The 25170-nt window shown below is 36.9% G+C and overlaps 1 protein-coding gene across 11 annotated transcripts in view; it reads left to right on the top strand.

Moving 5' to 3' along the window:
• Positions 1-25170, top strand: part of RNF220 (ring finger protein 220) — a 1177048-nt gene that overhangs the window by 734261 nt on the left and 417617 nt on the right. For all 11 annotated transcript variants that reach the window (XM_044085345.1, XM_044085346.1, XM_044085344.1 and 8 more), the window contains one exon: positions 4213-4342. In XM_044085345.1, coding sequence (XP_043941280.1) covers positions 4213-4342 — 130 coding nt within the window. The remainder of the gene's footprint in view (positions 1-4212; positions 4343-25170) is intronic.

Here is a 25170-nt window from a genome sequence, read left to right as displayed (position 1 = left end):
GAAACCAGACAGCTTAATAAACAATAGTTGGTATATGATGGAATGGGATAATGGATTAGGCTGTAAAATGCTGTTAACAATTTACCACATTTTGCAACTTTTCCAAGTAAGCAATTCATAAGCATAAAGGGTTTCATCTTAAATACAAACAACAGTATCTACTTTGCAAGCTGAAACACTTTTGGAATGAGGTCAATCTGCTAAATGGACATAAAATAAGTCACAACAATTCGCCCTCTGACACCATTCATCACTTGCTAGGCCATTTTTCTACTACATATGTTTTTACTCTATTTACTAATTTACCACCAATATTGACAACTTTCCTCTTAACCAACAGCCGCTACCCCCCCCCCCCGAGTACTCCAGTCTTCTACTTCAAACAAATTCATTCCGAAACACTGAATCCCTGCTCAACCAGTTTCCTATTGTCAGCATCACAAATTCAGGTAATCCCCCTTGGTTTATCTACAACTGCAAAGACTACATCATCATTCCTGTTGTCAATAATTATAACCTCTGCTTCCACAGCTATTTAACATTTTACAGTTATACAATTAGAAAGCATTCCTCCCTTACCTGCAAAATTACTCTGAAATACCAGGTCCACAACCTAAAACAATCTAGCACATTCATGTCCAATATTATGAACCCTGGAACTAACCACCACTGAATAAAGGAAACCTTTTCTTTTCTGGGACATTAACTATGGGACTTAATGTCTGTAAATATTAAGCATTCAATAGTATTACTAAAAATATTAGGCTTAAATATGGAAAAAGCCTTAATCAAACCATTACCTAAACAACCCAACTCTGCCAACATCTTTTACTATCTCCGTATTTTAGTTCTGCCCATATTAGATAAGACACCTGAGAATTTAACGTATATCCACCCCTCTGGTTATATCAAATAGTACAGTCTAGTGTCCATTAAACAACATGGCCTTTGTACTGGTCGGAGTGCAGTTACTTCTCTCTGGTCAGTTATTGATGAATATTAATTAACATTTATAAAAGTAATACAACAACATTTATAAAAGTAATGTAACTAGTGAAATATTCATAGACCTTACCAAGGTATATGACATGGACAACCACACACTCATATTAAACCATATACTACCCTTTGGCATAAGTCAAGATGCCTTCCACTTGTTTCATTTCAAAATTAAGATTGATCATACTCCTGGCACTTCAGCTGGCCAGACCATCTACCTTCCACCAAAACTGGAAAGCTGACATTAGCTACTCAGTCAAAACCCACCTTGCTAGCTCCTTCAGCACACAGATCAATAGTTAATTCTATGTTGCCTATGTAAATAATTAGGAAAGTATCTCTCTGTGCCACAGAGATGGATACACATTTATTTATTTATTTATTTATTTTATTTTGTTTTATTTTATTTTATATTTAGGGTGGCCACGGTGGTGCAGTGGTTAGCGTTGTCACCTCACAGCAAGAGGTTCTCTGGTTCGATCCTCGGCTGGGGTGCCTTCTGTGTGGAGTCTGCATGTCCTCCCTGTAGTCGCGTGGGTTTCCACTGGGTGCTCCGGTTTCCTCCCACATCCCAAAGACATGCTGTAGGTGGATTGGACACTCTAAATTGGCCTTAGGCGTGAGTGCATGCGTGTGCCTTCCGTTAAAGGTTAGGTGCCATGCTGGCAACTTGACACTGTAAAACTCCACTGCCAGTCATGAGCGGACAGATGATCCACTGTGCCGACCCCTAACCGGGAAAAGCCGAAAGAAGAAGAAGATTTTATTTTATATTTGTTGACCAAGATAGTCAATGTAGGATGAACACCTTTTCAGCAGAGGCCCAGGGAGAAAAGCCCCAGAAAATAATATTTCCCCTTCATATAACATTCATCACTTGCTAGCCAGTCATACACATCATTTGTGGTTTATCCAGATGCTGAATAACAAGAGTAGTATAAAAACTTTCAATTGCATGATGCAGTCAGTTAGATAAATACAATAAATGAGCAGTCTTAGAACAGCGTGTTGGTGCATATAATTTAATAAGATACAATAGTTTGTCGAACTGGCGCATATACAGATGTGGATTTAGGGCAAGGAAAATGGCACAATAGGTGTATGCGACTTCTGTAGTATTGCAGTGGAAGAGATCTTATATAGCAGAGGTGGGGGTTAAAGGTGTAGTGAGGTAAGAGGGGGAAGGAAGGATGCTGTAAGTTGGAAAGAATGAGAAGGTTAGAAGGGCAAGAGTCACCGAGGAGACCTAGGTGGAGATAGTAGTAGCAGTCTGTACAATTGGGCTTGACTAACATAGTTGAGGAGAACAGAAGTTGAATTACACAGGTGTCATTGGACGTCTTATCTTTAACCACTTTTAATACAGTGTTCTAAGACCTAAGTTATTGTAAAACAGATTAAAAGAATGAATATAATTTAAAACAGAGATGGTTACACGTTATCTCTGACCACTTTTAATGACGTGCTTGGTAATCAAGGTTATTATTAAAGAAATTATAATAATGAGTGCATAATTAAATAAGTTTATGCATCATGGCACATAACATAGTTGTTTTAACAGAACTCAAATGAGTTCCATTTCTTTTCATATCTCAGTAACAGTTTGGATGTGTTGATTTCTTTTGCATATTATACTTTATGAACAGTTTAAATCATAGTGTAGTTTGTAAACTTGCTCCTCTGCTGAAGAAACTTTTTGTGAGTGCCAAAGCTGACAAAAAAAAAAACAACTTGCTGAAAGCCACTTTCAATAAATTTGAAACTTTTTTTTGTGCAGGAGGCAAAGCCCCCACGCATCATTCATGTAAAAGGACACCCTTCCCCTCCTACTTAAATATATACGTATACTACTGTATGGTGACACAGTGGTGGAGTAAAGAGTACACCTCACTGGTGCTGAAAATGGTTTTCACTGAATTTACTCAGCAGCTTTGGCGCTCACTGAAACTGTGCTCAAACAATTGGCAAACTCCATGTCATTTTGGAATTGCTTGTGACCGCTCAATAAGATGATATTAACAGCAACATTTAGATTATATTTAATTTAAACATTTTGACTTCCTAAATATTTATTCTCTTAGGTGAAACTTCCCTGATGTTGCTGTAGAATTTACTACTGCAGGGCTTCAGGGAGTGTTTCTTCATAATGCTGTAACTCAACTGATGAAACATTTCCATTTACTGTTCCTGGCTATATACATCAGGGTGCAGAACAAGGAACTAATGTTCCTGCACTCATCTGCTAAGATTAATCCTTCCAGTATCTTCACTGCCTCTTCATGTCTTCCCTGTTACGCTCTTACCTCTATGTTTGGACCCTATCCTACATCCTTCCTACCACTTTCATGCTTTATTTTGAATTGTAAAAGCCGGTTACTATGTGCTGTAGACAGATCATTTGATTCTAGATACATGAAGTGCATGAAAAATGTCCCAGTTACCCAATGGTGTTATAAATTATAGCATACATGGGATGGCAGTGGGAAAAAAGACATTTATTTCTACTCATAGAGCTGGGACCTTATGGACCCCTTTGGAGTGGCTCCTCTCAATGAGTTATAGCTTTTGTGTTCATTCTTTGAGATAAAGGTGGGAGCATGGTATTTAGTATGATGCCTTTGCAGTGAGCACTTCATCTATCATTATGTCTGTGTATTGTCTGTGCCTGTCCTGCCACCCAGCGCATCCTATCTGAGTAAGACATCTCAAAGGTGCCATATTTTTAGTTACTTGTATGTTTTTCATATGATTAATTTGATGATAGATCTATTTAGAGTAAACATGAAAACTGGCACTTAGGTAGCACTTTGTTTGATCAAAGTACATGTTCAAGGTATGTATCTTGTGCTTTGTTTTGGGTTTTATTGTCTGAAGCACTTACTGTATTTCTAAACATTGTTGATATGAGTCCCACTTACAATCAGACCATACAACACTTGAATCTGACCCCTATGATTAATTGCTACAAGATCTAAAAAAAAGTCTTGGATGCAAGATGCTATGACTTAGAAATAACTGGGGGCATTTCTGTTGAACTGTGCTTGGTTTGTTGTGTCTTTCGGCTTTTCCCGGTTAATTCAGATAAATAAAATGAAATGGAAATGTTAGGTTTGTGGTATTTTTGAAAACAGACATAAGATATACATAGACTGGGAACTGAGTGCTGCAGGTAATGAGAAGCATTGCTGTAAACTGTCTATGTCTATGTTACAGGCAAGAAGAAGGCAACTCTTTATGACAGCCAGGCTCCTGTCTGCCCAATTTGTCAGATTCTGTTGCGTCCAGGAGAACTACAGGAACACTTGGAACAGGAACTGGAGAAACTTACACAGCTGAACATCAGGTAGGTGAGAAATGATGGTCTTTCCAATTAAATTTTAAAAGGACAAAACAATGACACGTGTGGCTTGTTTTAAAATGCACCTGTAGTAGTGCTAATCCCCCCCACCCCACCCCCGTTCTGATTGCTTCGTCACCAGTTGCAACATCAGCCTTACTGGCAGTGGCTTCAACACCCCTGTTTTCAGCACCTCTGGTTCCAACCTTCTATGTGTCTGTTACTTGGACTCCTCTGGCACATTACCTGATATCCTTTTTTCTGATGTCATGCTTGTCAATGCTGGCCTACTCTACCCAGACCTCTTTACTGCCACTATAGTAAACACCTGTCTTACTGATGACATTGAGCTTGAATGCAGTGTTCCAAATGTATTTGTAACATCAGTTTTTTGGTATTAGTATTCTTGCATTTGCACCTTCACCTCCACCTCCACCTTTCTGCTCTCTTTCTCTCTTCCCTTTCTATTAATGTTAGAGGTCCCAGTGACATTTTTCTAGTGTCAGCCTATCTGGCACAAGGACTTGCTTCATCTGCTAGGCCTTCTCAGCAAGTCCCACTTATTATTGCTTGGGCCAATAAGTCGTACTACTAAGGTCTCCCCTTTGAAACCCATGATTGCGCTCTTCCTCTGTACCCTTTTAGCAGGTTGAACAGGCTGATCCATTCCTTCTACTTCCTCTTCTCCCCTTAGGACCCCTGTTATCACCCAAATCCCCAAAATACATTGGAATCCTCAGAGTCAAAACTTCATGCAGAGTGCAAGACAATATTTATATAAGACAAAACGCACTGAATCCAAATGATATCCCTCACCAGAGGACCTGGATTAAAAGGAAGGGTCAATTTCCTCTTCTATTCTGGATAATCCCAAATCCTTCTTTAAATTATGGAGATGGGGTTGCCTTTTGAACACATTTCTTATCTGGGATCCTGACCCCCTTTGCATATTTGTATTATGCTCAAAAACTTACATTTCCGGCATTCAAACCTGCAGCCTCAGCAGAAATTATGCATTTGTCTTAGAAGACCCTCTTTCTGATGAAGAGTACTTCAACCAGAAGTCAGTGAACTACATGCTGTTTCTATCACATCTCCTTATCTAATTTTCCTTAAGAAAAGGGCAACACTTACTTAGAATTAATTAATTATCGTAGCCCAAAGTTGCCATTGAGTCTAATTTAAGTCATTCTGCATATTTGCCTGTTTTTCTCTCAGACTATTCTAACTATGGTAAAGGCCGCCTTTACTGTCTTCTGACAGCTTAGATTTTACTTGACTAGAATCAGATCTTTTCACAAGGATAATCAAATGTTTGCCCCTATTGCCAAATTGAAATTGGACAAGATGGTTACCAATTATGGACTTTTCAGATAATTAGTGTTGTTTTTTTTAACAAAAGCATGAGACAGTTCTACCTACAACTTCAAGAGCTAGGTTTTTGAGAACAGTGGCTACCTACCTGTCCTTTTTCCATAATTCCAACTTAAATGATATTTGTGCAGCAGTAAATTGGTATTCCCTAATTTTGAAGTTGGATACTGCTTCCAGGTCAAGATCTTCTTTCTGAGCTACTGTAATCATGGATATGTTCCATTGGGAATGGCCACCCAAGAGGATTGGGTAGGTACTGTATTGTAAAGGCTACCAAGATGGACCTCTTTTTATCAGCACTTTTTACTGTTTGCATTTTACTTGGTTTGGGGACCTTAGTGTTGTAGTATTACTCAGAACAGTGAGGGAATTGTGAATTGCTACAGAATCTGACCCTCATTTATTACTACTGCATTTTTCTGTTTGCATTTTACTTAGTAGGGGACCTTGGCCTTATAGTATGATTCACAATAGTGAGATAAATACGAATTGCTGCAGGATCTGAGATACACACACACAGACACACACACACACACACACACACATATATATATATATATATATATATATATATATATATATATATATATATATATATATATGTATATATTCACTTCAGAATCTCGAACGCCTGAAAACCCGAATGTCATATGGTCGAGACCATATGATCGAGTTTTCAGAAGCACAAAACCCTGAAATTAATCAAAAAAAAAAAATAAATAAATAAATAAAACATTTCTGCAGGGGGGCAAACCCCCCAGCACCCCGCACACCTCCACTATTTAAATATACCAACTGCGAGATCGCACTACAGAGAGGAAAAGAGAAATCTCCTAATCCGCAATGTATACAGATCTCCGTTCAGAATTTCAAGCCTCTGAAAACTCAATCATATGGTCTCGACCATATGATATTCGGGTTTTCAGGCGTTCAAGATTCTGAAGGGAACCCATACATATATATATATATATATATATATATATACACACATACACATGCACACTTATACTGCATTTTTACTGTTTATTGATTGGATTCCTCTCTAGCTCATCTTCTGTAACCCATGTTGAGCTGTGCAGCAGTGGCTTGCAGTGCCTGCATACACACACACGTAGAATCTCCTAGATTTGTAATGTTCCAAATAAAACTTTCTTTGCTATTTTCTCAAGTATCTTGCTGAGTGTAGAGCAGCTAGTTTGCCGTGCACTTGAATCTATTGGAGTTACTCACCATTCAGCCCAACACAATATTTGTGGGTGATTTCAGCTATCCCACGATAAATTGGTATACATACACAACCACTAACATGCAGACTCAAAGATTCCTGGATGTTGTTAGTGCAAACACCTGGAACAGCTAGTCTGCCCACCTGCTAGGAGATGCAAATATCACAAATATGAGGGAATGCTGCACCCCACCACCCCAGTGTAATATTCTCACTGGTCAGATCAGATCATAAAGCAGTCACTCTTGAAATAAATATAAAACCTGGACACCCAGCAAACTTCAAGGCTAACTACCTCATATTAAGTGATGGCACAGCTAAATTCCAAGCCCCTAAACTCAGAGAACACTGAGGTCTATGTGTAAGTGTTTTCAAAAACCCTGTGCAAGGCTATAAATAACTGCATAGAACCAGCAGCATCAAACCAAAATAATCCTAGGACAAACTTCAAAAATAAGCCCTCTTGGTGACCCCCCCCCCCCCAATATAGGTCGGTTGTAGAAGAAAGGAAAGAAAATCTTGTCCAAAAATAGGAAGGGCTATTCCCAACAGGCAAAAAACTCTCTCATCAGTCTCAACAAGCAACTCAGGGGAATAATCAAGTCCACCAAAGCCAACTTCAAGGGGAAAATAGCCTCCCAGCCTAAAAATAATAATAAGGCATTTTCATTTATAAAAGCAGCCTTAACGGGAGCACCTAACAGTGTGCTAAACTAATAGTAAATGGAACTTCCAATACCGAACCAGAGGATATAGCAAATTTGCTGGCCAATAAATGTAGCTCCAATTTTATCCTCTTATCACCTGCATTTACCCCCCAGAAAATGTCCTCTACTATTTCTCCCCCAACTATTACTAAAGATCAGGTCTCCTCTGCACTCTTCAAAGCTAGAAACATTGCATTGATAGGTCCTGATAATATCTGAAGATACTTCCTAAATAGTTTGAAGTATGACCTATCAGGCCCACTAGAATCTCTATTCAACCACAGCCTCTAGACAGACTTTGTCCATAGGGAATGGAGGTCTGCAACAGTTATCACTGTAAACAAAGGGGGACCATTAACAGACCTAGGGAACTACAGACCCATACGTTTGACTAATCTTATATGTAAGGCCATGAAAAGAATTATACACAAAGACAGGAATTCTTCAAACACTTGACCCATCCCAGATCAGTTTCATAAGGGGAAGGTCATGCCTACCAAACTTGGAGGACTTCTTTGAGATAGTCACTAGAGCCATGGACAAGGGAAAAATGGTGCATACTGCCTAATTAAACCTGGTAAAGGCATTTGACAAAATACGCGTCTTGGGTATTATGAACAAATTCACAAATGTAGGCATAAATCCCCATGTAACATGATCGCTAGGCAAATGGCTCACAGATTAGACATGCAAAGTTGTGGGTGAATTCATCTCCATCAAGAGGCCTGTTACAAGGGTTTTCCCAGAGGTGCTGGGACCTCTCCTGTTTGAAATATACTTCTCAGAAGTCAAGACAAATATAGACAGCCTTTGGCCGACCAAATTTGCTGACGTCTACAAGCTGGGTTTAATCATTGAATCTCCCAAAGATAGATATCCTCCGGGGGGGGGGGGGGGTTAGACATACAAATAACTGGTGGTAGAGCCATGGCCTAAAATTCAATGAAAAAATGCATAATCATACACTTTGGGAAGACGGTCACCCCTGCAAATTCCAACATTGATAAGACTTCCCTAAGATTAGACCTAGTAGTCTTAGTAGTAGTTGAGAACTCATATTGACAGTAACCTGAACTTTGATCGTTATATGTTCACTGTGGTGAGAAAATCCTTCTACATGGCACAGCTTATGAGTAAGGGCACGGCATCCAGATCTTAAGAGATCATAGTTCCACTATAGGCAGCCCTCATTAGACCAGTAATAGAGTACAATGCTCCCTTCAGCATGAACCTGGCCAAGCATTTGCAACAGGTGGAGTGGCTACAGTGCTTCCTCACTTAAAGAATACAGTGTGTAAATAACATGTCCTATGTAGGGCACCCGAAAACCCTGTCCTTGTACTTCATCTCCTACAAACTGTTGAGGGGCAATCTATGCCTAACCTTCAAGGCATTCTCCAATCCAGACCTGATGGATCTGCTACACATTCGCAAAACAAACAGCAATAGAATTACCCTATCTAAGGAGCTAAACCTCATCTGTAACATAAACAAAACATGCTGGAGAGACAGGTATGTGTCTCAGAGATTACCCCTTCTCTGAAACAGACATGTGAAGCAGAGCTCTTCCTTATGTCTATTTGAATGCAGTTTGGACCAATGGATGGGAAATTGCAAATTCACTCCTGGTTTGTCACCTTTGTCCCTTTTAGACAGTGGCTTTTAGGCACAGGCATATACCAAAGCCATTCTAGTCCTTGGGTACTAATAATTAGGATACTTGGGGCATTACTGGCTAGGCTTAAAAAGGCTCTGGGTTCATTAGCTTAGTAACATCCTATGATCCTATATACTTGTCTTAATGACAGTCCTGTAAAAAGAAGAAGGTCTGTAAGATACCCTGCCTCCAGATTCATTATAATTCCTCAAACTGGCTAACATTTTATTGGCAAAATAAAACAAAATCCATACTTTGATAAATAAATACACTGACTCAGCAGTCTCACAACTGTGGGAGCAAGGAAAAAGTTCCTTACCTGCACAGTTTTGTAATTTCACCCAAAAGAGTAATTAAATTTATATGGAAACTGGATTCAGCAAAGTCCACTGAAAGAGGCTTGTTTTGTGTACATTGAGGAAATGCTGCTATCTCCTTGTATCCTTCCTCACCTTTTACCCTTTCTCCTCTATCTTCTTTTTCTCAGCTTATTCAATGTTTTTCTTCATATTTCTCAGTAAACTTCAGAAATGGAGTGATAGAGAGAGAGAGAAAAACACTGTGTGATGTGTGATGGAAAAGGGAGGTGTCTGGCACCCTTGAAAGTCGTATTTGTTGAATGGCTTTAATCTCTGCAGTATAGCTCCTAGATGTTAGCAAAGGTGAACCTTCTTAAAAATTGTATTAAGTTCATAACTTTCATTTCTTGTACTAGGAGGGGATTTCTTGTTTCTTTCTGTTTGTTCTTAGCTTACTGCTAGTAAAAGCAGATGTCAGATCAAGTACATTGAGTAGCCGGTTGCACATCAGGCATATAAATGAGCTAGGGTAAAGCACTGCACTCATGTATATTCATTTATACTATACCAAACTGTAACCGAGGGAAGAAATAGGAAGTAAAATGGTTAATCTAAAAGGACGATGTGTGTGCAGTGTTAGTGTTCATGTCTTGAACACTCACAAAGAATTCCTCATCCCCTTCGGACCCCATCAGAGGATCACCATCTGGAGAGTGCCTGGTTGCTATCTGAAATGACTGAGGTCAGTGGACAGTGCGTTAGTGCTGTTTCTACCTGTCTGTTTTAGCCAAATAGCTTTAAGTATTGGTTGAGGAAAGGATGCTTATAATAACAGACGGTAGTCACTTCTGGAGGATTACTGGGACAGTGAACTCTGTGCACCATTCTGGTGGTATCTTTTTCAGATACATTTTAGCTTTAGATAGTAAGAATGTAGTGCTCTGAGTACCTACTAACAACACGTTCCACTGAATTTTGGCTTTGTGCACATATCATATATATAACTTCTTGAAGGATTGCTTGGGGTGGGTCTGCTATGAGTTGGCACAAGAAAAATGAAAATGGGCAACTTCCAAATGTGTTTGCTATTAACATTTTAGAAACATTGCAATTAAGATGAAAAATATACAATAGAATGAGTGTAAACTGTATACTCTGCACTATCCTCCATCTTCATTTGTACTAGGACCATATCTGACAATGTGGGCTTTCAATTTTTGGGGCAGGAAGATGATTTCTGGCATAGTCCTGGCACACAGGATGTTCTGCATAGGTCACTGAAAGGGAGGGGTTTGCATAAGAACACACGTTGAAGTGAATCTTTTTTTGCTCATTATGTAGGACAGAACAGTTTCCTGTGAGAAAGTGTGTCATATTGCATTGATTATACGTCTGTCATACTTTACTTACCTGCCACAAACAGATGCCCTACGCAGACCATCTCAAAAAACTCCAGCTTTACTCCATTGCATATCGCCTACTCAGAGGAGATCTCTGCCTAACATAGAAAGCTAAGTCAAACCCAGAGCTGTTGGACATGCTCCACTTAAAGAAATCCCAATCCCTGTGAGCTACATGCTCTAGGGACCTAAACCTTGTCACCACAATAAACAGAACATTCTGGAGGGATAGATTCCTGTCCCAGAGACATTCCATACTCTGGAACAAACTACCTATCTATATCAAATAAAGCTCCTCATTAGCACTCTTCAAGAAAAATCTTAATGATTGGATGGGAATAGAGAATTCACCCCGGAGATTACTTCTGTAGCTCTGCTCAACAGGGGCCCAGGAAAATAATTTTCTTGGGTGGCGAAAGCCACGATACCTTTTTGGTAGGCTTATATAGACCCTAGGGCCAATAGCCTAGTACCTACCTATGAATCTATACACCCTTTCCATACAGGATGTGTCAGAAGTTTAGTTGCTGTTATTTTAGACTTCACTCACTTAGCAAAACTGTGTGTGTGTAAGTTAGTGTTAACAATTCCACTTGTAAAAGCAACAAATACAGAGAAGAGGCAGCAATACCTACCTGTCAGGTGTATATGATGGTTGACTTCCCAAGCTGTAACTCTAGTAAACCAGTACAAGGTCCTCTACCTTTTTTGTGTAGCACAAGGAAAGAGAGAAATGAAATACTTAGCTGGAATAATTCAGCATGAGAGCTTTATAATAAAAGTCCCACAACTGCATTCTGCATTTGTTTACCATAAGATCTTCAGCAGCTCACTACAGAACCCTTGAAAGTCATCTTCTGCACCCGCTGCATTTACCTTGCTGTAAGACTGAGATGACAGAGGTAAATGAACCTATTGCCATCCCAAAGGAGGAGTGCTCCATATATTTTTGTGACTGTGTTTCACTGCATCTGAAGTGATCTTGGCTCCAGGTGTACAACACTTGTTGTATAAGTGCAGCTGCTGACACCCTCAAGTGTCCGGGTCAGCTGCTTTGTTAATGATGAGTCTCCAGTACCTTAGACCAGTGTGTAGCTCGAACATTATCTATCATAACACAATGGGACTTGTTATTTAATAATTAATAAAGATCTCTTATTCTCTCACACCTCATAGACAAGTGCATTGAGATGGGAATGTGAGAGATAGATGCCTTTTGTTTAACTGGTGCTGTTATTTAAAAGAGCAGCATCATTCTTTTTCATTTGTCATGCAGCAGACAATGGCCCTTGTCAGTGTTTATGATTTAGAGCTGTCTTTTCCTTTCTTATTAACCTCCGTCTCCCTTCCACCCCCACCCCAGACCCTCTGACTTATACCCATGCACAGTGAAATACAGGCAGTTTATCTCCATCTTGTGTGGGTCCGCCCACTGAAATGGCAACCAAAGTCAGTAATTGCTTCTGTCTGTTTGGATATAGGCCTCTGTACAGAATAATGTCTGTTAACCTTTCAAAAGAGCTATACAGAAAAATAAAAATTGTTGGGCAGAAATTAATCATTTGTACCAATACTTTTTTTTCTTATTTTGACAAAGGTAAATCATTTGTTCACTTTTCTGTATACTGTTAATTTTTTCAGTGGTTTGTGTCTTATTACATTATATGTCACACCCAAACATGTGGATGCCATGACTCACAGCTTCCTATTTTTTTAACAGTGAAGACTAGTTGGACAGGACCTCTTTGTGGAAGAAATGTGGACAAAGCCAAAAATAATGGGAGGATAAAGGCCAAATAATAGGCACAGATTTTAAATATTGCTCTTATAAACTTGGAAAGTTGCTAGAATAACAGGTTTTGTGTTAGCATGCATTTTGTGAATGATATGAAGTCTGAAACTCAAATGCCTGTCATTATTTAGTGACTTCAATCCTCATTGATTTGCTAGAAAAACATAACTTTTATGAGGAACAGACCAAAAATATGAGGCAAAAATCTGGACAGTTGAGACACATGGCACTTGGTTTTATATTTATAACAGACAGGAGGTAACCAGGAACACAAAGCTCTCAGAAACCTTACTTCTGCACACTAGACAGATTTTTGTAGTGTACAGAGCTATTCAAGTGTGACTACTTGTCACAGGATGAATGAGTTGCTCTGGACTGATCTTTGTACACAGTATATCTTCTAAATTGACCTAAAACTGTTCACTGATTTTTGGAACTGAAAGAAAAAACTTAAATGTTAAGTAGCAGCCTGAAAGATGTAATCAGGTCCCGTTCCCAGCTGAAACTAAAAGTACTGAATGCATAATAGGAGGATGAAGATCGCCAAGTGCTTAACAGTATTGCAAGATGTTCCTGTCTGGAGATGGGAGCACTTGCTTTTTTTCTCCAGCACAAAAGCCAGAAGTGAGTCAGAGCTGTCTACAAACATTTTATGGGGTTTACAAAGCACTTCTTATGTGTCACAGACTGGTAAAAGTACCTTATATCAATCTATACTATGCATTAATGATTATGGAGTGACAGTTCTAGTAATAAATTTATTTCACTAGTGGTATTCTGTAGCACAAATCAGTGTCAGGAAGTTATAATTTATACTATGCAAGAAATATGTGGCATAGTGGAACACTAACACACTGTCCTCTGTGCCACACAAGAGGTAAGTCTGGGTCTTATAGTAGAGGGTTTGATGTGGACTGCTGTGATAAGTTCCATCTGTAATTACCTTTCTGTCACAGTTTTAGCACTGAGCTGACGATATGGCATCCCTTTTCTTTTTGTAGTCCTTTCTTTCTTATTTATTTATTTATACAGTTTCACTGTGGTAGAGCGCAGTTTCAGTCTTTATTTATTGGAAGTGTCCAACTGACAAGGCTCTTGTATAACAGAGGCCCAGGGAGAAAACCACCATATTGCAAAATATTTTAGGACATAGTATGGAATAGTAACATGGCCGTAATATATATCTTTTTAAACAGTTCAGATTATTATAACAAATATATAACAATGGAATTACAGAAAACAATGATAGAATATATAAGACAGAAGAAAGTACTACAAAAGTCAATAGTCTAGTATACTTTAAGTACATACATATACAGAGTGAAATAAACATCTATATAGTAATTACGCAGTGTCATATTTTCATATATGATTGAAACATTTTCCTAAAGGACTTAAGTTTGAGCCCTCTGCTGTTGAATTCTAAGTAGAAGTACAGTAATTCCCTGACGCAGGTGACAGTTCGTCGAAATGAACAAGATATCAAGATAACTTCAAGGAATTATATTGTCATACAACAGGTCTGGGAATTATTTATTTAATTCTGTATATCACCGTTCACAGGTGAGTGTGCAGCGATCTTGGCTGACAAGTTACTTGGGATTGTTCCTTAGGTCTGCACCCATTGTAGGGTGCTCTCTCTCTCTCTCTCCCCTATTTTTTTCACATCAGAAGTGGCAAACACCATCATCTGACACTTTAAGGAAAGTGCTGTAGCTGGGCAGAGTTTGCTAAGGAAACAGGATAGAGGGATAGCTGATAGCTTCTGTAGCATTTCTTGTGTCATCTAATACAGATTTGCCACACAGCTAAGAGTTGACATACCAATAAAAAGTACTGTTGAAAAAGGTGCTAATGTTTTAAGAGGTTTATACCTACTTTCTTCCTGTTTTGAAATGTCTGCCCTGTAACATGTTTCTGAATTAAAATGAATGAAAGATGATCTACATAGAGAAGGCAGCTTGAGAAACCATTCCTGCTTAGACTGATCTGCAGTAACCATTCATCTACAACAAGATAAGTATACATTTTAAAAATGCAGATTGCATTTCATAGTAAATTCACATAAATTAACAGAACTGTAAACTTTGATTTAAAATTAATATTTAAACTGCATTAATCAAAATCTTTTATTGTAAAGCCATGTGAAATTTTGCAGGAGTGTGTGACACATAATATCAGGTTTCATGTATGACACTTAAACAAGTTAGGTGCATTTACTACAAAAATCTAAAATGTTGAATCCTTAAGAAAACAAATTACTAAAAACAAAGTAGAAACTGACATACCCAAAACTAAATCTACTCTTGTGAAGATGTAGGTTAAAATAAATGCATCAGTCACTCAGGAGAACATGCCTGCGCCCTGCTGTAAGAAAATGCAGAGCTCATCTAAAGTCTCAGCTGTGTTCAAGCATAGATGATTGAGAAAACAGGAAAATGAAAATAAAAAATCAGAGTTATGGATCTAAAGGAAGATTTGGAAAACAGAAATGTCATTAAATTCCTTCAAACACGATCCTTCCTGCTTTGAAGGCAAAAACACTTTTCTCCTCTGAACTGTGAGAGGGTTTACAGGGCAATAGGCTCACCATCACCCAGTTGTGTTAATTCCTAATACATTATAACTGTATGCAAGTTCTATTGCAAGCTAACAGCCAATGGAATCTGATGATACTTTTAAACTGTCCACGTGAAATACTTTCTAAGTATTCTAAAAATGTGCTTGAACAATGAAAAATGATAATGAAGTAAAGAAGTGCATGACTGAAGCATAAAATATTGTTGGATATCCTGCTGTTTTGAGATGCACTGTGGGTGGGGAAATAAAAGAATAACTGCTGATTCTATATATTTTTTTTTTCAAAATGTCTTGAAACAAGTTACTGTGCAACCAAATCCAGTGCTTTGGTATAATTATGTACACACTATTTGACAAAGAATACTCACTAATAAGAGTTGATAAGCTGTTGAGTCATCCAAACTACCAGGTCCGAAACCTACAGCAATGTTAATAAAACCTTTTTATTACTTCCACCAAGAGAGAGAGAGGAAAACCCGGCCAGAGTGCTTCACTTTAATATATTTGTCACAATCTCCTTTCAAACTTATCACAAAAGGGAGAACCTGCTAATGAAATGGAAATTAGTACAGACGGTTTCCAACCATCTGCCCTTGATCAAAAAGTGAATAATGACCCAGATTTAACAATACCAAACACTTCTGAAGTTCTGCCACAATTTTGTACTTGTATATTCCTATAGGGACATCATTACATGTATGAAATATTAATTGATGACATGACTTGATACCTTATCTGAATTTGTACTGATGTGTTACTTTTTGAGTGCTAAAGTCTTTCACCCCTCACATTGTACTAGACGTATTAATGTCAGTTTGTCTGAACAGTCATCTGCATAACTTAACTTGTTGTCAGCTAACCTGACTTACTTGCATTTTAGAATGCAGTTGTAATTATGTTTTTCAGGCATCTGTATCAGATAAAGAAGAAATACATCCTATGCGTTGGTAATATCTTTATCTGACTTTAGCTATGAATCTGTTAGTAAGCAATCCCATCAGCCATAACTGTTGAATGATATGCTATGAGAAAAATCAACTGTTAACTCTGCCATCTTTATGATCTATCTTTTCTTGTAATTTTAATTATATAATTGTAATATCAAGCATACGGTTATCGAGTAACATGATAGGTGAACATTGCACAACCTATAAGTAAGTCACTAATGACAGAACTGTGTTCTTTTCACAGCAGTGTAGCTAGGAAGGGATTTTATTTTTTCACTGACTCAAAAGAGCCTACACACAAAGCATACATATGCCCTGCTAGTACCATTTAAAGCAAGTTTTCAAAAGCAGTTTGTGTTCCGTGAACCTAGCACAACTGGCTTTACTGCAGATATAGGTGTAAACATTTGTTTAATGATTGTAATGCTTAAGAATTAGTAAAATTAATGTGTTTTTTTGTTCTGGATTGTAGAGTTTCTTAAACATACCAAAGTGGCTTCCCTGAATTCCCCATTCCAGTGTTCCACTCTCCTAAATCCCTCCTGAAGAATATGAAAAAGAGTGCAAACCATCACAGCTGTTGAAGTCACATTTCAAACTTCTCATATCCCTTTCACAGGACACAAAGGAGTCAGAGTAACTGTAGTCTGCCTTCTGGCAATGAGCAACAGAATTCCTGAATCCTTGCCTGATTGCCCCAGTCTGGTTGCAGTTGAGGGCCATCTATTCCTCCACCTTCTTGCATGGCTGGCCATCAAGCAGGGCACATGGATAAGACCATAATATCGAAAAGGTATACAATTCTATTTCTAGCCCCCTGCAGCCCACTTCTTACACTTGCCCAGCATCATACCCCACCAGAAAAGTGCAGCAAAAAAAAAAGGTTTTAAATCTTTTCGTAAAAAGAGCCATTCTTATGTTGTCACCCGACAAACTACAGGTTGTTTTTAGCACCAAAATAAAATAAAAGACTTCTGGCTTATATTAGACCTAAGCAGCCTAAACAATTTAATTTCCAAGACAACCTTTTAGACAGACTCAATACAGTCCATCCTTCACTGTGTGTCAGAAGGAGACTAATTGTGCTTTTTTAGGACCGCCAAGAAGGCTACTTCCACATAAATATAGTCAAGGAGTCCAAGAGGCATGTACAATTCCAGGTAAGAGTCAGTCACAGTCAATTCAAGGGTCTTTTCCTTTGGTCTCACCACAGGTCTGAGGATGTTCACCAAATGCATGCCTGTGTTTGCTGGAAACCAGAGGCTGCAAGGGGCAAAAGTGTTCCCTTACTTGGATGACTGGCTTCTAGATGCTCCCTCCCTGAACAGTCTAATTTCTTCTCATAAGTCTCTGCTAAGCCTGTTTTAGTCCTTAAGGGTTGCAGTTTTCTGAGCTGCTCACCTTTACAGACTGCAATATGGATAAAATCAAATGCAGGGCTTGTCTCCCCACAGTAAGAATCATGAGTCTGTTGCTGGCCTTATATGCCTCATAACATTGTGGGTGATGGCAATACCAGTGATAACATTTACAAAATTCTACACTATATAGTAGGATTTCAGTGGTCACAGATCTCACATCCAGTGTCCCATCAAATCAAGATGATCTGAGATGCAAGTCTCATATCACTGATGGTTGCATCTACCTAGTCTAATGTAAGGTAGTCCTTTTCAGACTGCCACCCTAGTAAGGGCAGTCATCATGGCTGCTTCTGCCCTAATGTGGTGGTAGTAGGGTCATTACAAAGGCAACCTGTCCAAGGTGTCTGGCCACACAGATGCCAGTGTGCACAGCAGCATTCTGGAGAGGCAGGCAGCCCTTTTTACAGTGCAATTTTTAGGACTTCCTTCCTCAAAGCACAGTAATCATCCATACTGACAACAGAGCCTGGTACATTATCAAGCAAGGGGTAACTTACATCTTTCCCCTAGTGTTGTAAAGCAATTACAGTTTCATAAAAGGTTGTGTTAACCAGCTGCTTTCTGGCAGTAAATCACTTTTCATGGAAGCCAACTCACTAGCAGGCAGGCTCAGACATGGCCTGCTGATGCCCCACAAGTGATCCCTCAACCATTCTGTATTGTGGTGGTTGTTCTAGCACTGGGAGAAACCATGCTGAAATCTGATTTCCCTGTAGTGAGGGCCAGGTGCACCAGCATTTACTCCCAAATCCCACCAGTGGAGGACGTCCCAGGGATGCTGAATCTCAGAAGTCGCTTCCTGGACTCTTACACTTCCCCTGTTTTTCTTTGACATAGAATATATTCCTGAATGCTAAAACAATACAAATTGAGAGTCATTTTGATAGCCCTACTTTAGCTTTGACAGGTTAGGTTCCCCTTGCTCACACCTCATTTTGTGTAGAAACCTATCTACTTATCTTCCTTCTGGATCTACACCCTGTATGTGTAACATAGTGGTTTCTTCAGTTCCACTGTTGGCTGGTAATCCTGCCTTGTCTTCCATAGTAGAGTAGATAATTATTGCTTCTCAAAAGCCAGCAACTAGGAAACCTACAAAAAACTTGACCTTTTATATAGGCTTTATCTATAGGTCCTGACCCTTATACAGCTCCTGAGTAAGAGTACCTTGAATAGATCTTTTAACTCTGGACATACTCATCTATTTTAAGTTCATTCCATTGCTATATCCAGTTTCCATCAAACCTCAAATTCCTTGTAATTCCTTCCTTAAAGGTATGCAGCACCTTTCTAAATGGGACCTTTCTTGAAGACACTTACAAAGGACTATTTTCCTCTGTGAGAGTCTCTGTTTCATGCTGGATAAACTCACTCTTCCCCACTTTAAGCTTCTCTGCAGAACTGAAGTTCATATAATGGAAAACTCTTCCTTGTGACCCTCACTTGAGCTGAGATAATTTCTGAGCTGCAAACCTTAATCTTTTGTAAGGATAGGGTGTCCATGTGTACCAAGCCTTCCTTCCTGCCTAAGCAAGTTACTAAACTAACGTCAGTCAGTTTATACATGTAATACTCTTCTTGTTCAATTACTCTAACAGAGGAGAATGCCTGTTGCATTATGTGAATGTACATAGCACAAATTTGATATGGATAAAACCACATCCATTAGAAAACATCTTTAGCTGTTCATATTATTTTATTGGAAAGAAGCTTAAAAGTAAGGTATCCAAAGTGATTTTAGCTAAGCGATTAACTGATTGCTGATGGTTTTGTTTTAGATCCTATAAGATGATACTATATGCCTAAAAGGTAAAATTTCACTGTCCTGATATATTTTGGAATGTCAGATAAATATGCCTCTAAAGGTTTGCTAACAACAAAAAAGTATATAAATTCATATCAGTACCTAACTGTAAGTTTCTCAACTCATTTATGAGCATAATTATACAGTACTTACAAGAAATAATAATTAATTATACAAACCCAGTAGACACAACAATTTTCTGTACTGTGTATGCTGTCTGGACCACTGGTTCTAGCAAAAATATTTATTTATTTATTTATTTTTATTTTTTTCTGGGTTGACCATGCTAGTCCCTCTATGCTAATAATCTCCTTTCAGGGAAGAATTGAGGTGGTATTTATACTACTAAGAGAAATTTGGCCAGGACTTCTGGAAACGTATCCTACTTGTTACAGTACTCACGGTCCATATGTCCAACAATTACATGCGCACATTCTGTTCCAGGTGCAGTGGCAGCTGGGAGGATGGTGTGTGAGATAGCAGGCAGTGAGACAGGAAGTGAGGTGAATGCTGACTCCATAGAGTTAACCAAAAAAGATTCAGAAGATATGTTTGATAAAAAGGAGGTTATGGATGAAACTGTGGAGGATACAGAGGAGTTATTTCAAAGAAATTTGTTTGAGAGCTTGACAAGAGAAGAACAGTTGCAAGAGGATGCTGCTGTTACAACCCTTCAGTCAAGAGGTTGCAGGCTGATTTATTGTTGGACGTGGTGGAACAAAATGAGCCAGAGACTGGAAAATAACTATTTTGGAGTGAGATTATGGACAAGATTCAAAAGGAAGAGGTGAGATGTATACATAAGAAAACATTTTCAGAAGAAGTAAGGGAGAAGAAAGAAAAAAAGTAGGAAGATGGAAAAAACAAAAAAAGAAATAAAAGTATATTGTTTGTATACAGAATCAGAAAGAGAATGAGATGGACAGGTATGAAATATAAGACACGGTGATTGTGCCTTTATAATTCAAGGTACAAGAGGTAAGAGCATTTATTTTGATAAGAAAGAGACATATTGTGACTTTTTTTTGAGATTGCACTAGGATTACAGACTTTTTGGGGGGAATATGGTAAAAGGAAAGATATACATCTACGAAATAACTAAATCATTAAGACTTTCTACCGTGAAACACAAAAGAAAGTACATATACAGCTTCTAACAGATCTCAGAAAGAGAAACTGTAAAAATATTTATTAAAGACCTTTTGTAAAGAAGTTAAAAACATTTCAAAAGTAATTGATAACAGGTCTATGGACCGGGGGGATGGGATTGTAACATTATTTTGAAAACAGAAAATGATAGAATTGTACATATTCCAAGCATGAGTAATGGTTAAGGAAACAAAGCTTTGTAATGTACTGGGGACAACATAAAATACTTTTTTGTGGGAACGAAGGATGTTTTGTAGGTAATTGTGATAAGAAGAAATGTTTTTTATATGAGAACATTATGCAAAAATGCGAAATGAAATATAATAAATGTAAACAGATGGGGCATTTATGGATGGATTAGATAAAAGGGCAAAAAGAAAAAGTGTGTGTAGAAGAAAATGTAAGTGAAGGTGAAAAAAATAAGTAGCAATTGCACCAGGAAGAACAACAAAAGGACTTTGCAAAAAAAGCAAATAATAATATTCAAAAATAGATAGTGACAAAAAGGAAAGAGAGGATAACAAACTAGAATTTAGGTCAGAGGTTAGTGATGAGGGAGATATAGATTGGAGGGTAGATGAAAAGAAAAATTATAGTGGAAAAAGAAAAGATAAATAAAGTAAATCCCAAGAATTAGGCTTGAAAGTAAAAAGAAAGGAAATTGATAAAAATACACAATTTCATGTAGATTAAGAATGGCGAAACAAATAATCTTAGAATTTTAACTGTAATAGTACAAACGCTTTGGTAAGAAAATTTGGTGGTGTAATAAATGTGAAATAGACAGTATAGTATTAGAAGATGTTAGAGGTTTAAGAAAGGAAGAAAGATTACAAACAGAAACTTTATGGAGGTGAGGTATGATTTCGAATCTGGGAGGAGAAACCTGTTCAGGGATTGCTGTACTATTTAGCACAGCAATTACAATATTGGATTTTACTTTAGTTAAATTAGGACAATTATTGGTGGTAGATCTAAAATGGGAAAATAGATTTTCTAGACTTATAGTGGTATATGCATATATAACATAAAGAGAGAAAAATGTTGATTAAAGACATATCGGACTATATAATAATACATGTGGATATTATAGTAACAGGAGATTTTAATTGTGACAAGGACAAAAAAGCTAAGAAAAAATGATGGAAACTATGAATTGTGGATATTTAGTGTTAGGAAATATAAATACAAGTGCATATAGGAGAGGGAATGTTAAAACAGAGATTGATTATTTCTTAGTTTCTAAAGGTTTATAAATAATTATAGAAGAAGCAGTGAAAACAGGATTTTCAGACCATATGGCAATATGGATAGAAATAGAAGAAAATAATAAAGAACATATACAAATTGGAAATATGATTAAAAGAATAAATGAGAAAGTGTGGAATGAGAAAGAAAAAGATAATATATTGGAATTATGGAAAGATCATGTGACTGAGAGAATTTTATAATAATTGGAGAGAATGATGGATGTTGTTTAAAAAGAAACATAAAAATATTTATATACAATGGGAATATGGGATAAAACAGAAAGAAAAGAAAGTGGAAATGCAGAGTAAGTTATTAGAAAGTTTAGAGAAAAATGAGAAAGTATATTATAGAAAAGTAGAAGAGAGATATATAAAAAATCAAGAAACAGTTATTTAGTCATTGTATAAACAAGGAAAAAGGAAAAGTATTTCCATATTTAAGTAAAACAGTTAAAGAAGAAACTGGTATAATCAGAGAAATTAAAAATAAAAATGGGAAAGTAGAAAAACATCTAGGAAGTATTATAAAAATTGTAGCACAGTATGTTAAAGAGATGATAAAGAAAAGAGAGATGAAAATTAAAATGAATGGAAGCTTAAGCAATTTACAGAAGAAATAAAGTTTTTCATAAACAGATTAATGGAATTAGACATGGCAATAAAGAAACTCAATCTTAATTCTGCAGCAGGTTTAGCTGGTGTAGGTTATTTAATGTATAAGAATATGGCGCAATGGCAAAAGAAATCTTAGTATATGTATTTAATGAGTGGCTAAATGATGGTATTTGTTGCACACAAATATATAGTGGACTTATGAGAACTATTTGGAAGAAGGGAGAGAAAGATGCGATGAAACGTTGGAGAGCAGTTGTGTTAAATAATACGGATTATAAGGTATGAAGATAATACAGATAAGATGAGAAAACAAAATAGATAAGGTACTAGAAGACAATATGGATTTAAAGGAAAGGATGTCAGGAACCATTAATGGTTGTTAGAGAAATGGTAGATGATGTTAAAAAAGAACATAATGAAACAAAATTATTGATGGGCGAAATAAGTAATGCATTTGATACTATAGATCATGACATGTTATGGAAAGTAATGGAAGGATATCATTTTAGTAAAAAATTCAGAAAGTAATTAGATCAGTATATAGGAATAGTAGAATAAGAATTTTGATAAATGGTTGGTTAAGTGAAGAGATCGAGTTGAATAGGGGTTTAAAACAAGGCTGCCCGATGAGTAGTATTTTATTTCTAATAGTAGTGAATTGGCTAGTTAAAAAGGTAAATGGAAAAAACATTTAAAAAGCCAGGGAATACAGTATACTGGTATTGAAAAACCTATCATTATATCTTATGCAGATTGCAGTATTGTTAAGACCAAACACAGAAAAATGATGAAAGAGGTTATTTTGTGTTTAAATAACAGTTTACAAGGAATGAGGATGTCACTGAATAGAGAAAAAAGTAAATGATTTGTATGAGAGGAACATTTAAAGGGAATTCAGTTTGGAACAAAAGAAATATTGGTATTAGGAATAAAATTTGGTGTATCGAGTGTTGTTAGGCAACAAGGGATAAACATTTTACAAGAAATTAAAAGAAGTGTGTGGAGTAGGTATACATTTTCTTTTAAAAATTGCATGTGATTAATACAAAATGGGTAGGAAAATAACTTGTGTTGCTAGAGTATATATGATACCAAAGGGTTTGGAGAAACACTTCATCGAGGTGATGATTAGATTTTTTGGGGGATCTAGGTTAAACTCAGTTAAAATATGAGTATTTTATATGGAGAAGGATGATGGAGGACTGGGTTTGTTGAACACTATTATATGGGGCATCATTCAATAGAGTGCTAAAATGGATTAATGGAAAAGAAGACAAGTTGGTAGTAAGATGATTTAAGAAAAATATGAAGGGGAATGTAATTTAATAAAATTAAATATAAGGATGAGAGAGATTGGAGAAAAGAGGAAATAAATATATATCAAGACAAAAGAAAAATATGGAAGTTAAGAATAGATGAGATAGAAGAAAACAGGAAAATATGTTATAAAAACGTAATACAAAATTATTGTGTGAATCCATGGGGACATCCAACAGAAGAAAATAATAAAAGCTATAAAACAAAGAAATAAATCGTGTATGAAAAGTGTTGAATGTCAATTTTTTTTATGGAAGCTACAAATTAATAGATTGCCTGTAAAAGGAATGTTGTCTTATAAAAAAGTAAATGAAAGGATATGTCATTTTTGTGGTGAACTAGAAACTGTAGAATATGTTTTTAACATGTAAAAGAGTAAAATAATTATGGGAAAAATAATAGAAAATAATATTGTGAAACAAATATGAGACATAGTACAAAATATTTCATAAAATTGGATAAAAAATGTTTTCTATTATATAGATAATATGGATGAAAGACTGATTGAGATTATATTTAATGGAAGTTGGGTAGTACCAAATATAACACAAAAAATCAATTGGTGGTCATGGAAAAGGGTGTGGAGGTGTCTACAAATATGTAACAAAAAGTTGTAAATATGTATTTATTTATTTATTTTATTTCACATTTGCTGACCGGGTTAGTCCAACTGAGCTGTGAAGCCCATTTTCAGCAGAGACCTGGGAAGAAAAGCTCCACAGTAGAATACAGTTTTCTTAAACAGAGAAAAATTAGCACAAATAAGCAATAATTAATATACAATATATACATATAATGACTATAGTTGTACACAATAATTTGGAAAGGAAGTTGAGAGAAGAGTAGACATAATACCAAAGAAAAAACAACAACATATTAAAGCTAATTAGCAATGAAATAGAAAAGAGTCTATTATCATTTGGGCAAATAGATTCTGTAGAGGAGAAAAGTAAAGAAATTAGAGTATTTGAGGGGGGGTGATTAAAGGCTACGATAGGATTAAGAGATTTGTTAATAGCTGAAGAAAGGAGGATTTATGAGATTGTGTGAGAAGAGGGGGTAAATGAGAGGGGAGGAGGTAAAAATGTCTTAGAGGCATGAGGAAACTAGTTTAAGGAAGATGAAAGCAGTGGCAGGACCATTGTGTTTTTAGGAATTCTCTGGTGGCTGTTTTGAATAGTTTAGGGTGTTTGAAGGATCTAATTTCTAAGGGAAGTCGGTCCCAGTTTATAGCAGGGTTATAGCTGTAAAGGTTGTGACCAGTTTTGGACTTGGCTTTATATATTTGTAGCAGGTT

This window comes from Protopterus annectens, chromosome 10.part0 (genome assembly GCF_019279795.1).
Source record: "Protopterus annectens isolate FY-2018-M chromosome 10.part0, PAN1.0, whole genome shotgun sequence".
Classification (NCBI taxonomy): Eukaryota; Metazoa; Chordata; order Ceratodontiformes; family Protopteridae; genus Protopterus; species Protopterus annectens.
Note: the sequence above shows the minus strand (reverse complement) of the source record. Positions and strands in the feature narration are given on the sequence as shown.